This window comes from Giraffa tippelskirchi, chromosome 13, assembly GCF_054371585.1.
Source record: "Giraffa tippelskirchi isolate mGirTip1 chromosome 13, T2T-mGirTip1v1.2.pri, whole genome shotgun sequence".
Lineage (NCBI taxonomy): Eukaryota > Metazoa > Chordata > Mammalia > Artiodactyla > Giraffidae > Giraffa > Giraffa tippelskirchi.
In genome coordinates this window covers 96,450,266-96,463,646 of record NC_137287.1, presented here as the reverse complement: position 1 = coordinate 96,463,646, position 13,381 = coordinate 96,450,266, and the positions used below count along the sequence as shown (strand labels likewise).

General features: G+C 62.3%; 1 protein-coding gene across 1 annotated transcript in view; it reads left to right on the top strand.

Moving 5' to 3' along the window:
* COL20A1 (collagen type XX alpha 1 chain) overlaps positions 1-13,381 on the top strand; it is a 26,315-nt gene extending 12,934 nt beyond the window's left edge. The window contains 25 exon segments of the mRNA XM_081552296.1: positions 189-334; positions 448-571; positions 728-867; positions 1,315-1,444; positions 1,666-1,808; positions 1,910-2,042; positions 2,376-2,518; positions 2,708-2,837; positions 3,797-3,835; positions 4,490-4,628; positions 5,404-5,546; positions 5,646-5,755; positions 6,172-6,330; positions 6,423-6,500; positions 7,013-7,099; positions 7,702-7,755; positions 9,467-9,562; positions 9,640-9,693; positions 9,799-9,852; positions 10,138-10,191; positions 10,981-11,052; positions 11,435-11,470; positions 11,576-11,642; positions 11,824-11,970; positions 13,201-13,381. Of these exon segments, the coding sequence (XP_081408422.1) occupies positions 189-334; positions 448-571; positions 728-867; positions 1,315-1,444; positions 1,666-1,808; positions 1,910-2,042; positions 2,376-2,518; positions 2,708-2,837; positions 3,797-3,835; positions 4,490-4,628; positions 5,404-5,546; positions 5,646-5,755; positions 6,172-6,330; positions 6,423-6,500; positions 7,013-7,099; positions 7,702-7,755; positions 9,467-9,562; positions 9,640-9,693; positions 9,799-9,852; positions 10,138-10,191; positions 10,981-11,052; positions 11,435-11,470; positions 11,576-11,642; positions 11,824-11,970; positions 13,201-13,226 (2,504 nt within the window). The 3' untranslated portion in view covers positions 13,227-13,381.

Genomic DNA, 13,381 nt, shown 5'->3' with positions numbered 1-13,381 from the left:
TACGGTCAGTCATCTGTCCTCCCCCACCCTCGCTGGTCTTCCCTTCTCTGTGTCTCCATCAGGACACACCTGGCCTGCGCCTACCGAGGGACTGACAGGTGTCTGTCCTGCCCTGACCGCTGCTGGTTTACGGGTCTGATTTTTGCCTGCTGCCGCATTTTTAAACCCTCTGCTCCCATCTCCCCCAGCACCCCTGCCCCCACCCCAGGCGCTGACCCTGGCCGCAGTGACACCCAAAACTGTCCGCCTCACCTGGCAGCCCTCGGCAGAAGCTACCCAGTACCTGGTGTGGTGGTCACCTGCCTCCCTCAAGGGCGAGGAGGAGAGGAGAGAGGTGCCGGGCACAGGGGGGGGGGGCGGGCACGGGGGGAGGGGCATAGGGAAGGGGGGAGGGGGACAGGCAGGGTCTGGGGAGCACAGCTGGGGCCAGCGTGAGTGTCCCTGCAGGTACGGGTGGGGCGGCCAGAGGTGCTGCTGGATGGCCTGGCCCCAGGCAGGGACTACGAGGTGTGGGTGCAGAGCCTTCGAGGGGCAGAGACCAGTGAGGCCCAGGGCATCCGTGCCAGGACCCGTGAGTGCATCCCACAGGTTGCTGCCTACTCTGGTTCCCTCCAACCTTCCACGGGTGGGGGACTCCAACCCTATCCAGTAGTCCCCCAACCTCGGCAGTTTCTCGCCCTTCTCTGGTTCACACGGGGCAGTCCTAAGGCCTTGGTGTGCCCTGCAGCCGCCCTGGCCGCCCCCAGACACCTGAGCTTCTCGGACGTGAGCCATGATTCAGCCCGTGTGTCCTGGGAGGGCACCGTAAGACCTGTGCGCCTGTTCAGGGTCAGCTACGTCTCCGGCAAGGGCGGCCACTCGGGACAGGTGAGGGCAGGCCTGCACGTCCATGGGGGTGATTTGTCCACGGGAACCAGCGCCCTCAGCCTCCCTGACTGGGCCCCCTGAATTCAGTCAGTGGATGTGGCCATGTCCCCCCAAGCTCAGCCTCAGCAGTGCAGGGGGAGTGGAAGGCAGCTGACCCCACCCCAGCCCTTGTGGGCCCCAGTCCTAGTCAGGGGTGATGAGGCAGAAGTGAAGCAAAGAATTGTAAGAATCCTCACACGTGACAGGCTGGACGGGATGTGCTGGGGGAGCAGGCCCTGAAAGGCGAAATCACCGGCATCTTGGGAGAGTGGGCAGGACCCCACACAGGGCCACGGATTCCGCTCCCGGTCCCCCCTCTCCAGTCTGGGAGTGGTCATGGGGCAGGCCTGGGTCTCCTTCTGGCAGGAGATGCCCCCCTCAAGCTGCCTGTGTCCTTCCCCACCGCAGACGGAAGTTCCTGGGAACGCCACCTCGGCCACTCTGGGCCCCCTGTCCTCTTCCACCACCTACACAGTCCGCGTCACCTGCCTCTACCCTGGGGGCAGCTCCTCCACCCTGACCGGCCGCCTGACCACACGTGAGTGGCAGTGGGGGTGGGGTCCTCAGGCCACCTCCCTCTGCTCCCCTGGGTGATTCAGACCAATACGAGTCAGGTGAGGGCAGGTACCTGGACAGGTGTGACGGTGGAGCCCGGGGCCAGTGCCCGGCCACAGCCCACTCTGCGAAAGGGGACCGCGGACACAGTGAGCGGGGACTGGGGGCCCCTCTGCCACCCCAGTCTCGGTCTCCCTCTTCCAGGGAAAGTCCCCAGCCCGAGCCAGCTGTCAGTGACAGAACTGCCTGGGGACGAAGTCCGGCTCCAGTGGGCAGCTGCGGCGGTGTCCGGCGTGCTCGTCTACCAGATCACGTGGACGCCCCTGGGAGAGGGGAAGGCCCGTGAGGTGTGGGGGGAGAGGACCCTCCCCACCCCGGCTTCTCCCGTGAACCTGGCCCCCAGGAAGGACACCTCCCCCGGGTGGACACCAGTCCCCCTTCTCCACAGATTTCTGTCCCAGGGAACCTGGGCACGGCCATCCTGCCTGGCCTGGGGAGGCACTCGGAGTATGAGATCACCATCCTGGCCTACTACCGGGACGGGGCCCGCAGCGACCCTGTGTCCCTCCGTTACACCCCTGGTAGGTGACCCTGCTGTGCCCCAGAACACCCCAGTCCATGGGCCTGACAGGCAGTCCCCTCCAGTCCTGACCCTGCGAGTGGGACACTGGGTCCACAGAGCCTCCCTGAGCCCTCCAGGCAGGCATCCCTGGGGTGGCCAAGGGTCCAGGTCAGTTGGTATGACACCGCACCCAAGGTGGCTCTGCAGCTGGCCTGGTAGCCCTGTCTGGGCTGGGGCCGCTGGGCAGCCTGGTGGGCATGGTGGGGGCCGTGGAGTGGGAAGGTGGCGGGCATGGTGCAGAGAGGAGGGGAAGTGTCATTTGAGGTGCCCCACGCCCCATGCTCCCCTACAGTCAGCCGGAGCCCACCCTCCAACCTGGCCTTGGCCTCAGAGTCGCCTGACAGCCTGCGGGTCAGCTGGACGCCCCCGAGTGACCATGTGCTCCACTACCGGCTCTCCTACACGCTGGCCTCAGGCTCCGGACCCGAGAAGTCGGTGGGTCTCCCTGGAGCCGGGGACACCATCGCCCCTCACAGGCCACTGGATCCTGGGCTTGGGGAGACACATCCCATCCTGCCTGTTGAGGGGGGCCACTGTTCCTCGATGGGACCCACAGACAAGGAACCAAGATGCCCAAACTAACGGAGACGCTTAAGTGACCATCTTCACCCCTCCCCTGCCCAGATCTCCATTCCAGGACCTGGGAGCCACGTGGTGATCCCTGGCCTGCTGGCGGCTACCAAGTACCGGGTCCTGGTCTCAGCCGTCTATGGAGCAGGGGAGAGCGTGGCGGTGTCTGCCACAGGCCGGACGGGTGACTGGGCACCAAGACCCCAGATCCCAGCAGACCCCCGCTGGACCCAGGACCCTGGCAGCCCCCCAAAAGCCAGGGCATGTGGGCCCTGTGACTCCCAGATGTACCCTCCATTGCAGAGCTTAGTGAGAGACCTTCCAGTGCAGGATTAAGGCCACTGCAATCCAGCTGAGCACATGCAGGCTGGCGTGGAGGGCATCATGGCTGTGGCCAGCCTGCAGAGGCCCAGGGCTGGGGAACAGGCGGTGTTCTGGGTCTGCGTCCAGGAGGTACAGGGCAGACGTGCAGCTTGTAGGAGTGGGAAGCTGGATGCATGCCACAGACGGGGTGGCTGCAGCATAGCCCAGGGCCCACTCTGGGCTGGCCCCACCCTCAGGGTATCAGTGGCCCCTGAGGTCCCACCACCCCCAGGCCAGGACCCAGCTGGGAGGAGCCTCAGTTTCTGTTTGCTGTTCCTGATGCTTCTCTCGACAATCAGATGCTCAGAGTAGAAGGCCCTCGGCCAACCACCCCAGCTTCCCTCTGTGTCCCCTCCATGGTGCTGCCCAGTTTTTACTTGAATACCTCTGGGGACAGGGGCCTCACTACCCAAGGCTCAGCACCTTTCCTCTTTTGGGTGGCAGGGAGCCACTTCCTGCCCTGAGAGTCTCAGTTCCTGCCCACACTCATACGTGAACACTCAGAGTGTCCACACAGTGCCTGGAAGTGGAGCAGGCTGGCTCAGCCCAGCCCCAGGACGGTGTGGACCCAGGCATGTCCACACACCCAGGTCTCTCCTGGCCTCCACCTAGGGCATCTCACCTCTTGACGCAGACCCTGTGGGTGCACCCGGCCGAGTGCTGTCTTCCTGGGGATTGGACACTGTCCCTGTCCTATCCCTGAAATGTGGGGACCACAGGGCAGGGCATTCAGCCACAAGGGGCCCCTCCCCACTGACCCTTACCCCTGTCCCCTCTCAGCAGCCTGCCCGGCCCGCCACCTGGACGGCTCCCTCCCAGGTAGGTCCCACTCTGGTGTGGCAGCTGCTCCCCACCAGCCCCCACCCACTCTTCCTCCTCTAGGTCTTTGTTGGAGGATGGTGGCCTGGGTTTGGGGTCAGACAATGCGGGGGCCCATGGGTCCTGCGTGGCCTTTGTGAACCTCTGTTGACCAGGAGGTGGGCGGGCGAGGGGCTGAGCCTGGGTCCACAGCATCACATCTTTACTACTTGGGTCTGAGACCCTCCCCAGAGAGAAGGCTGACACGTGGGCCCCGCCTGGTCAGGGAGATCTGCCAGGTGGGGGCAGGGTGGGTAGTGAGGGCGGGGGACCTATCTTGGTAGCTGGGTCTCCTGAAGGATGTCCAGAGCTGCTCAGACCAAGCTGCAGGGCCAGCCGAGTTGGGGTGGGGGTGGGAGTGGGATGGGCGAGGGTCTGAGCACTGAGACTTGTGGGGAGGTGACGGCTGTGGGCATGGAAGGGCCATGTTGGTGCTCCCTGCATGTCCTTCTTGAGTCCAGGATAGAGGGAAGGGGGGACCAGACCCCTGAGGGCTGACGTCCATGCACGGTCTCTGTGGCTCCCACACTCTCCTCTCACCAGACACGTGGTTTTCTACTCTGCCTCTTACTCACCCCCACCTCCCCTCCTGTCTGATGGCACCCCCCTCCCAAGGCTTTGACCTGATGGCGGCCTTCGGGCTGGTGGAGAAGGAATATGCCTCCATCCGCGGCGTGGCCATGGAGCCCTCGGCCTTTGGCCCCACCAGGACCTTCACGCTCTTCAAGGACTCTCAGCTGACCCGTCGGGCCAGGTGGGAGTGAGGGTGGGCCGGAGAGCAGGAGGGCACCCTGGGGGAGTCAATTGGGCAGGCTCCTGGGGGCACGTGGACTCAGGGAATCCGAGTTCCACAAACTAATGAATCTCCTGTGGGTGGAATGAGGCCCCTGGAGGTGGGGTGGGAGGGCTTTTCCCCAGGTGGCACTTCTGGGCAGGGGCCACCACCTTTGTCTCCCTGAGAACTCCAACTTCCTGTGTGGTCTAATTTGAGCCTGCAAATCTGCACATATCCGGGGTTTGTGAGAAGCCACTGCTTTGTGACTCACCATGACCATGGCTCGTATGGCCCCTGATGTCTAATAATCACCCCATTTCATATATGGAGGTGTCTTTAACCACACGTTGGAACTTCCACATGCACAGCATAATTTTTCTTAAGTTAAAATGTTTTAAATTGCAAAGGTAAATCACGTGCTTTATAATATTGATAGGAATTTGAAAAATACAAAATGCAACTCTGGGGTTGCAAAGAGTGGAGGGCTCCTAGGAGGTGGCAGAGAGTAGGAGCTATGAGGAGAGAATGTGGGGGAAGGGCACTGGAGAAGAAGCAGCATGTGCCAAGGGATGGCCTCTTGTCCCTGTGGGGCCGTCCCAGGGGTCCCAGAGCCGCTCCCATTGAGACCCGACAGGCCGGGAGGAGAGGGGAATTCCACTGTTGACACTCCCCAGCCTGGCCCCGAGGATCCCACTCTCGGTCCCCAGGGTCCGACCTCCTCTTGGGCCTGCGGTGCCCCTCCTGTTCCCTACAGCGACATCCACCTGGCCACCCTGCCCCCAGAGCACACGGTTGTCTTCCTCCTGCGCCTGCTCCCTGAAACACCCCGAGAGGCCTTTGCACTGTGGCAAGTGGCTAGCGAGGACTTCCAGCCTGTCCTCGGGGTTCTGTTGGATGGTGAGTTGGAGGGGCAACAGTGGGCCAGGTGATGCTCTGGGGGGGTCCCCTCCTGCCTTCCGCGTGGGGGTCTCATGCGATCCTTGCCCCATCCCCCAGCCGGCAGGAAGTCACTGACCTACTTCAACCGTGACCCCAGGGCCACCTTGCAGGAGGTCACCTTCGACCTGCCTGAAGTGAGGAGGATATTCTTTGGGAGCTTCCACAAGGTACTGGAAGGACCTGGAAGGACCACAGCTCGTGCCTTCCTGCCTGAGACCCTCGATGCTCCCAGGTTCTGGGACAGAACCCCACTGGGCTCTGCAGGACACAGGCTGCCCCATCACCATGGCTCCCCTCAGAACACAGGAACTTTCCTCTGCCCTGGATGCACCCACCTTAATCTGGGTCAAAGAGCATGCAGCCCTTGCTCCTGGTCCCACAGCCCCTAGGAGGGGCTGTGGGGGTATCATTGTACAGAAGGAGACTGAGGCCCTGTGAGGGGTTTAAGGAGATGTGGGATGGTCAGGATCCAGACACCAGCCCCAGGAACGGTCCCTGCCCCTCCCTGCTCTGGCCCTGGCCTGTGGGCATGGAGGGAGCCCATCCTGGCTGGAGCCTCAGGGAACCTCCTGCTGTCTCCCAGGTGCACGTGGCCGTGGGCCGCTCCAAGGTCAGGCTCTACGTGGACTGCCGGAAGGTGGCTGAAAGGCCCATCGGGGAGGCCGGCAGCCTGCCTGCCACCAGCTTTGTCATGCTGGGGAGGTTGGCCAAAGCCCGGGGCCCCCGGAGCAGCTCAGCCTCGGTGAGCCAGACCAGCTGGGGCTGGTGGGCCCCTCCCATCCCCTGTGCCAGCCTCGCTTGACCAACCCTGCCCTTCCCTCTTCCTCTCCGAAGTTCCAGCTCCAGGTGCTACAGATCGTGTGCAATGACTCCTGGGCAGAGGCGGACAAGTGCTGTGAGCTCCCGGCATTGGTAGGTGGCCAAGTGCCCACTGAGGGCAAGAGTCTGGGGGTAGACAGGCCATCCAGGTCATCGCCACTCTGGAAGAAATCTGGGCAGGCTTCCTGGAGGAGGTGAGACCCACAGGGCTGGAGCTAGAGCTCAGGGTGGCTGGATGGGTGTCCTAGAAGCCCTGGGGCAAGAAGAGCTAGAGCAGGCCTGGCAGCCCCCAGCTCTAGGGTGGCTGCTGCCATGTACTCAGGGCCACTGCCCTTTTCTGTGGGCTCAGGTGCAGGCAGGGGTCCTCACTGACTCCCCTGTGCGCCCACACTGGGCTTGGCCCTGCCGGGGGCTTGCAAGGGAGCAAGAGATGGCATCCTGTCAGCAGGCTTGTACCAGGCAGCCAGGAAGGGGGCAGCCAGGACCGGGTCCCCACCCTTTACCCCTCGCCTCCCTGAACCCTGGTGTCAGTGCAGATGCTGAGCTCTGGGGTTAAACAGCCAAGGAGGGGGTGCATTTAATGGCAGGGGTCTCCTTTCTCCCAGAAGGAGGGAGAGTCCTGCCCTGCCTTCCCATCTGCCTGTGCATGTTCCTCGAAGACCCCTGGGCCCCCAGGCCCCCAAGGACCTCCGGTGAGTCCAGCAGTTCCTCCCTAGGGTAACCAGGGACTCCGGCAACATTTCACTGCCAGTGATGATGGATATGGCCCCCTCCCCAAGCACCAGCAGATGTCCCTGGGCCTGCCTCACTGATGGCCAGAGTTCATGAGTGTCCTGGCTGCCTCGTTCACCCTTGGCCCTTGAGTTCCCTCCTAGAAGCCCCTTCCTTCCCACTGCAGCCTTCTCCTGAGCCAGTCCTTCTCTGGTGTTGGAGCCCACATGTTCCCCCCGGGGGTGGGAGCCCAGCCCGTCAGGCTGCAGCATGGTGCTGGCCTGGCCATGAGTCACAGCTCCAGGCCTTGGCCCCACTGTGGGTCAGGTCCAGACCCTCTGGCCGCCTGGAGGGTGCAGAACCCATTTCGGCTGGTGGTCCACAGACCTCTCCAGGGAGGGGCCAGGGCTGGAAGCCATGAGCCCATGTGTGCGGTAACCAGTGATTGTGGGGAAGGTGGGCCAGGAGGCACTGGCGCCCGGAATCCCTCCCTCTTCTACCATGAAGGTGGGGACTGGAGTCCAGGGCACTGCCAGGGGGTCCAATGTGCAGCCCAGCCTCAGCCTCGCTTGTGCCTCTGCAGGGCCTCCCCGGGAGGAACGGAGCCCCAGGAGAGCAAGGCTTCCCAGGGCCCAGGGTGAGTCATGGGGCATCCTGGGGGTGGGTGCAGAGTGAGCCCCCCGCACTCCAGCCCTAGGCAGGAGGGGGACCCCAGTCTGGGCACCGTGTGACGGGCAGTCTTGGGCGCCTGGCCGGGCTGTGTGTGCTCTGCCCTCCCGTGTTTCTCCCGTTAGCCGCTCCACCCCCTTGGAAGCTCCTGGCATTTTGTTGTTGGATGCATGTCCTCCGGCCCCGTTCGACTGGGTTAATTTTCTCCTTCATTTGAGGGGCTCTAGGTTTTATGGGAACCCTGTACCCTGAGCTGTGACTAGTGTACCGAGTCATGGTCTTCTGACCTGGCTTATGTTATGTGTGGCAGGCAGATTTAGGATCCCTTTTGTCTCGTCCACTGTGTGGGTCTGTCTCCATGGCTCCTGACTCGCTTTGTATTTGAAGGCCTTCCTTAGTCTGCGAGGACCACCTCCTCACGGGCCTCGAAGTGCTTCTAACACCTTCCAGCCCAGAACTGTGGTTCTTCCTTCCTCCCCAGACCACGCCCCTCATTCCTCTATTTATTGAGTAGCCAGTCTCCAACCCCACCCCCCCCACCCCACCCCCCTCCGCCACTTCAAATGAGGTCTAATCACATCACCAGCTTTGCATGGAGTCCAGAGTCCAAATGGCTGTACAGATGCAGGAGCAGCCGCTGTCCAGGCAGGGGTGGGTCCTGGTATCCAGCTCCACATCCTCTCCCCTAAACTCCCTGTCCTCTCTGTGTATTGTTTTTGGGTCCCATTTCTTACTCAGTTATCTTATTTGCAATTGTTTTTTAGTTTCAAGTGGTTTCCTTGGACTTCCCTGGTTTTTATTTACAGCACCTGTGAAAAATCATACCACTGTCTCCTTTTCGATTTTCTCTTTCTTTTAAAAAAATTTTTCTTGCTTATTTCTCTGGTGTGGGTGACACTCCACAGTTTGTTAAGGAACCCCGGTGATAGCAGACATGTCCATGTCGGCTTCACAGAAATGCTTCTGGGGTTTGCCCATTGAGTGTGGGGCCGGCCTGGGAGCTGAGACAGATGGATTTTGTCATGTGATAGTCAAATCCTAACCTTATTTTATTAGGAGATTTTAAAAATCAAGAATGGGTGTTAAATAAGATTTAGTGCCTCATCAGCTGCTCTGAACACAAGCAAATCGTTTTCCTTCTTGGAGCTATTAGTTTGGCGAATGATTTAATTTCTCTCGAATGCTGAACTCTTCCTGCTCCCGCTAGAAGCCAGCATGGTCACTGAGCCCTCACCACTCATTTAACAGGCTGTAGGCTTCTATGTGCTCATGTTTTATTTAGGATTTTCACATTGATATTCGCAAATGGGAATGCCTGTTGTTTTCTTTATAGGATTTGGTGCACTGATATGCTTTAACTCACAATTATTTGAAAGCATTCTTTAAAAAAAAAACAAACTGCAAATCAAGCCGTTTAAACGGCGTTAGTGTCCTCTGTCTCTTAGAGGTTTGGTAGGATGTTCTGGTGTCTGGGGTTTGGAGCTCTGTGACTGGACTGTCAAGAGCTGGCCCAGCTCCTATCTGTAGAGCGGGGTTGCAGCAGGACCCTCCCAGGGTGGGCTATGAGGGTGAAGATGCCTGTGTGTGGGCGGGTCTGCCCCCCCTTCCAGGGCAGGATCAAAGGAGGGGCTGCAGGAGGAGCCACGTGCCTCCTCAGCCCCCCACCCCCATGTCTCCAGGGAGAGCCCGGGCCACCTGGACAGATGGGACCCAAGGGTCCTGGGGGTCAGCAGGGGTCGCCGGGCACCCAGGGCCGCACCATCCAGGGACCCGTGGTAGGTGCTGCCTCCCCCAGCCCTGTCCCCCCACCCTCTCCCTTCGCCTTCCCGCCCAGTCCATCTTCCCCCTCCAGGGTCCACCAGGGGTCAAAGGAGAAAAGGGGGACCATGGACACCCCGGCTTGCAGGTCAGACCACACTGGGGACGCGGAGGCTGTGTGCTCAGGACAGACCCTCCTCCTCTGGGTTGGACCTCAGCCCCAGCCTGGCCGATCACCTCTGTTCTATTTCAGGGCCACCCCGGCCTCCAGGGCACCCCCGGGAAGGTTGGCGTTCAGGGACCAAAGGTGGGAGAGAAGACTGGCTGGAGGGTCTAGATGGAGGCAGTGGGGGCTTCCTTCTCTGCCCCACCCTGCCCTCTGCATGGCCTGGCCAGTGGGAAGGGGAGTGTCAGTCCATACTGACCAGGGGCAGGTGTGGTCACTGCCCAGGGCAGGGCCAGGCCCTGAGATGGGCCAGCTTCAGCCAGGCACAGGCATGTACCACCCACAGCTGTGGGTCTTGGGGGTCATCGTGGGAGGGGCTTGTAGGGGTACCAGACCTGCCCCTGCCCACCCTTCCTTTGCCTTCAGGGAATGAGAGGCCTGGAGGGGACTGCTGGACTGCCTGGTCCCCCAGGCCCTAGGGTAAGCACTGCCTCCTCTGTGAGCCCCCCAGCCCTGCCCACCCCACTGGCGTCCCTCAAGTTTCCTTGAGGCTGAGTTGAAAATGGTGACCCAGGGAGGCCTCTCTCTCCTGGGCTGGGGCAGGGACTTAGACCATGGCGGGGTGTGAATGTCCTGTGCCCAGGAGCACAGAGGTAGCCCCCCCAAATCCCACCCCACCAGGGAGGTTGGTAGGAAATGCTGCATTTGTGCAGCCCCCGGCCTCGCCTGCACCCTGACTGCACACAGCAGCAAGGTGCCTGAGCCCCTGGTTGGGCCTGGGGAGGGCAGATGGGTGGGTCTGGCTCCCTTCCCACTAGAGGGTGGGGGCACCCCCCTCACTCAGAAGTAGCTTCCTCCCAGCCCAGTGTTCCCAGAGGTCCTAGCTGAACTCAGAGCTGGGAGCTGCTCTGGGTGGGGGGGCTGGGGCCAGCAGCCCAGACCTGGCCAGAGTCTCTCGGGCTCAGCCTCACTGGGTGCTGGGGAGGCCAAGCTGACCCTCCTGCAAGAGGCTACCCCTGGGAGGCCCAGTCTGCAGTCACATCTGGACAACTGGGACGTATTCCTATAGAACCAGTGCCAGTGGTCAGGGTGGGCCGGGGCTGCCCTGGATGGGTGAGGAAAGCAGGGCCTGCTGGGTGGGTGTGGGGCTCAGCTGGTGCAAGGCTGGGGACAAACTGAGGAGTCTGATCTTGGTCCAGGGTGGGGGGACTCGGAGGGAGAGGCCACCCCCAGGGGGCAGCCGCCAAACCCAACCTCCCACCTTCATAGGGCTTCCAAGGTACTGCAGGGGCTAGGGGCAGCAACGGCGAGCGAGGACCCCCAGGGGCCGTGGGGCCCACAGTAAGTCCCCTCCCCACCAAGCCCGACAGCCAGGGGGGCCAGTCATGTGTGCTGATGCCCAGGGGTACCCAGCAGCTGGCACATTTGTAAAGCGAGGCTGACACAAAGCTCAGAGCAGAGGGAGCCCTGGACTGCCCCCTGCCAAGCCCGAGACAGAGGTGGGGGACAGGTGGGGGTGGGGCTCCCCCGCTTGGGCTCCAGGGGTCAGGGTGTCAGCAGACCTGGCCTGCAGGCTGGGGGGGGGGGTCTGGGGACAGGGAAGCCAGAATTGGCTGGCTATCTCCCTCTTGAAGCAGCAGAGGTGGGTCCTCTGCTCTCTGGGGACTCCTGGGTCTCTGGGCAGCTGTGGGGTCCAGGCACTTCTCCTTTTCCTCCCACTCAGGGGCTGCCTGGGCCCAAGGGGGAGCGAGGAGAGAAGGTGAGTGTGCAGTCTGGGGTCCGGACCGACCTTGGGGGAGGACGGGGAGGCACTGACCCCCACGCTGCCTGAGCCATCAGCCACGTGGCCCATCCTCCCTTGCAGGGAGAGCCACAGTCCCTTGCCACCATCTACCAGCTTGTGGGCCAGGCCTGTGAGTCCGCCATCCAGAGTGAGTGGTCCTGCCTCCCGTGGTGCCCAGTGCTTCTGTCTTCACACTGGAGGGAAGGGAGCCCCGCGCCGGGTCATTGGCACCCCAGGCTCGAGCAGTCGTCCTGGGCCACTGCCTCTGGGCAAGGCAGGGAGCAAGGGAGGGTCTCCCCACCCCTGCTGACATCTTCCCACCCACCCAGCGCACGTACTGAAGCTCCATGCCTGCACCCATGAGAGCACCCGGCCCCCCATGCCCATCTTGGAGGCCCCCAGGGCCCTTGGCATGAGCAGCAAGGCCCGGCTTCCTGGAGAAGGGGGGCATGGTGGCCCCCGTCCTGGGGACAGAGGTACTGGCCCCTGGGGGAGGGGTCTTCCCCAGTCCTGGGGCTGCGTGCTCTGAGTGGAGTGGCCATGGGTGAGGGGACAGGCCCTCTCAGCCCACACAGACCTGGGGCTGCCTGGGCTGCCTGGCTTCCTAGGGTCTCCCAAATTCCCCTTCCTCAACCTCCCAGGAACCCTGAGCTTAGGGTCCCTCCCTGCCCTCCTGTCCCCTTTCCCCCTCCCCCATTCCCTGCCTCTCCTCCACCCCCACCCCTGCCCCTTCCCCTCTCTCCTTGCTGGGACACAGTGGGAGGCTTGGTCCAGTGACCTTGTCATGATCCGTGTCAGTGTGACAGGGCTGCGGCTGCTCACGGCTCAGATGCTGAGATGGATGGATGGGCTAATGAGGGGAGATGAGCTCACAGTCTTGATGGGGAGGAAGGAGATGGGTGGGGGTGGGGCTGAGGCTGGCTGGGGGACAGTTCTTCACTTAGGTGGGTGAGGGAGCACGGGGGAAGGGGAAGGGACCCACCCACAGCACCTTGCCCAGGCTCATACATTTGTGGAAAGAGAGGGGCCCTTGTCCCCCAGCACCCACCACAGTCCCCCAGACACAGCCTTTGCCGTAAGCTCCCCCTTAGTTTGTACCCGCCGTCCAGACAAGGCTGGCAGGTGCTGTCATGATGCCCTCCTCAGCCCCCTCCCTCACCCCCCACCACGCTAAACCTCAGCCTTTGAGATGAAACAAGGATCAGTGCCTGTCTGAGGTCAGGGACCGCCGGCCCTAAACTTTCAGCCTCACCTTGAGGGCTGGACCTGCTGCCCCGAGGCCCCAGGGGGGTCAGGACCCACCTTCCCAGGGTCAGAGCAGGGCCCCCGAGAAAGGAAGGCAGTGCCACCTGCACCTCTCACTCAGGCACATCCTCCTTCCCCTTGGAGGAGCTTGGAGCCCTCAATCAGACAGGGCGGGCAGAGGTGTGGGCAGCCTGGCGTATGGGGGTCCACGGGCCCCGGGGGAGCCCAGCATGACTGTAGGTGGGTGCAGAAGACCAGGAGGTCCTCATGGGGCTCGGCACCCTGGGGACACCCAGCCAGGCTGGTGGATTGGGACTAGGGGCCCAAGGGTCAGTGCCCAGAGGAATAGGTTCAGATAGAGGGCTCACTCTCCTACCGGGACCCGGGGGCCTGGTGCATGTAGCATCATGTCTTGATGGTGTCAGCTGTCCACCAGACCCGTCCAGCCTCTGCTTCTGCAGGACGGTCCCCCTGCTGCCTTGAGTGAGCCTGCATGTCCCCCTGGATCCTGGACACCCGACATCCGACCCCTGGAGAAGCTGGAGAAGAGGGTCCAGAGGTGCGGGGAGAGGAGGCAGAGGCCAGGCATGGAAACCTTCCCTCTGTGCATTTCCTGTTCAGATAAACATGCATGCTTGTCAA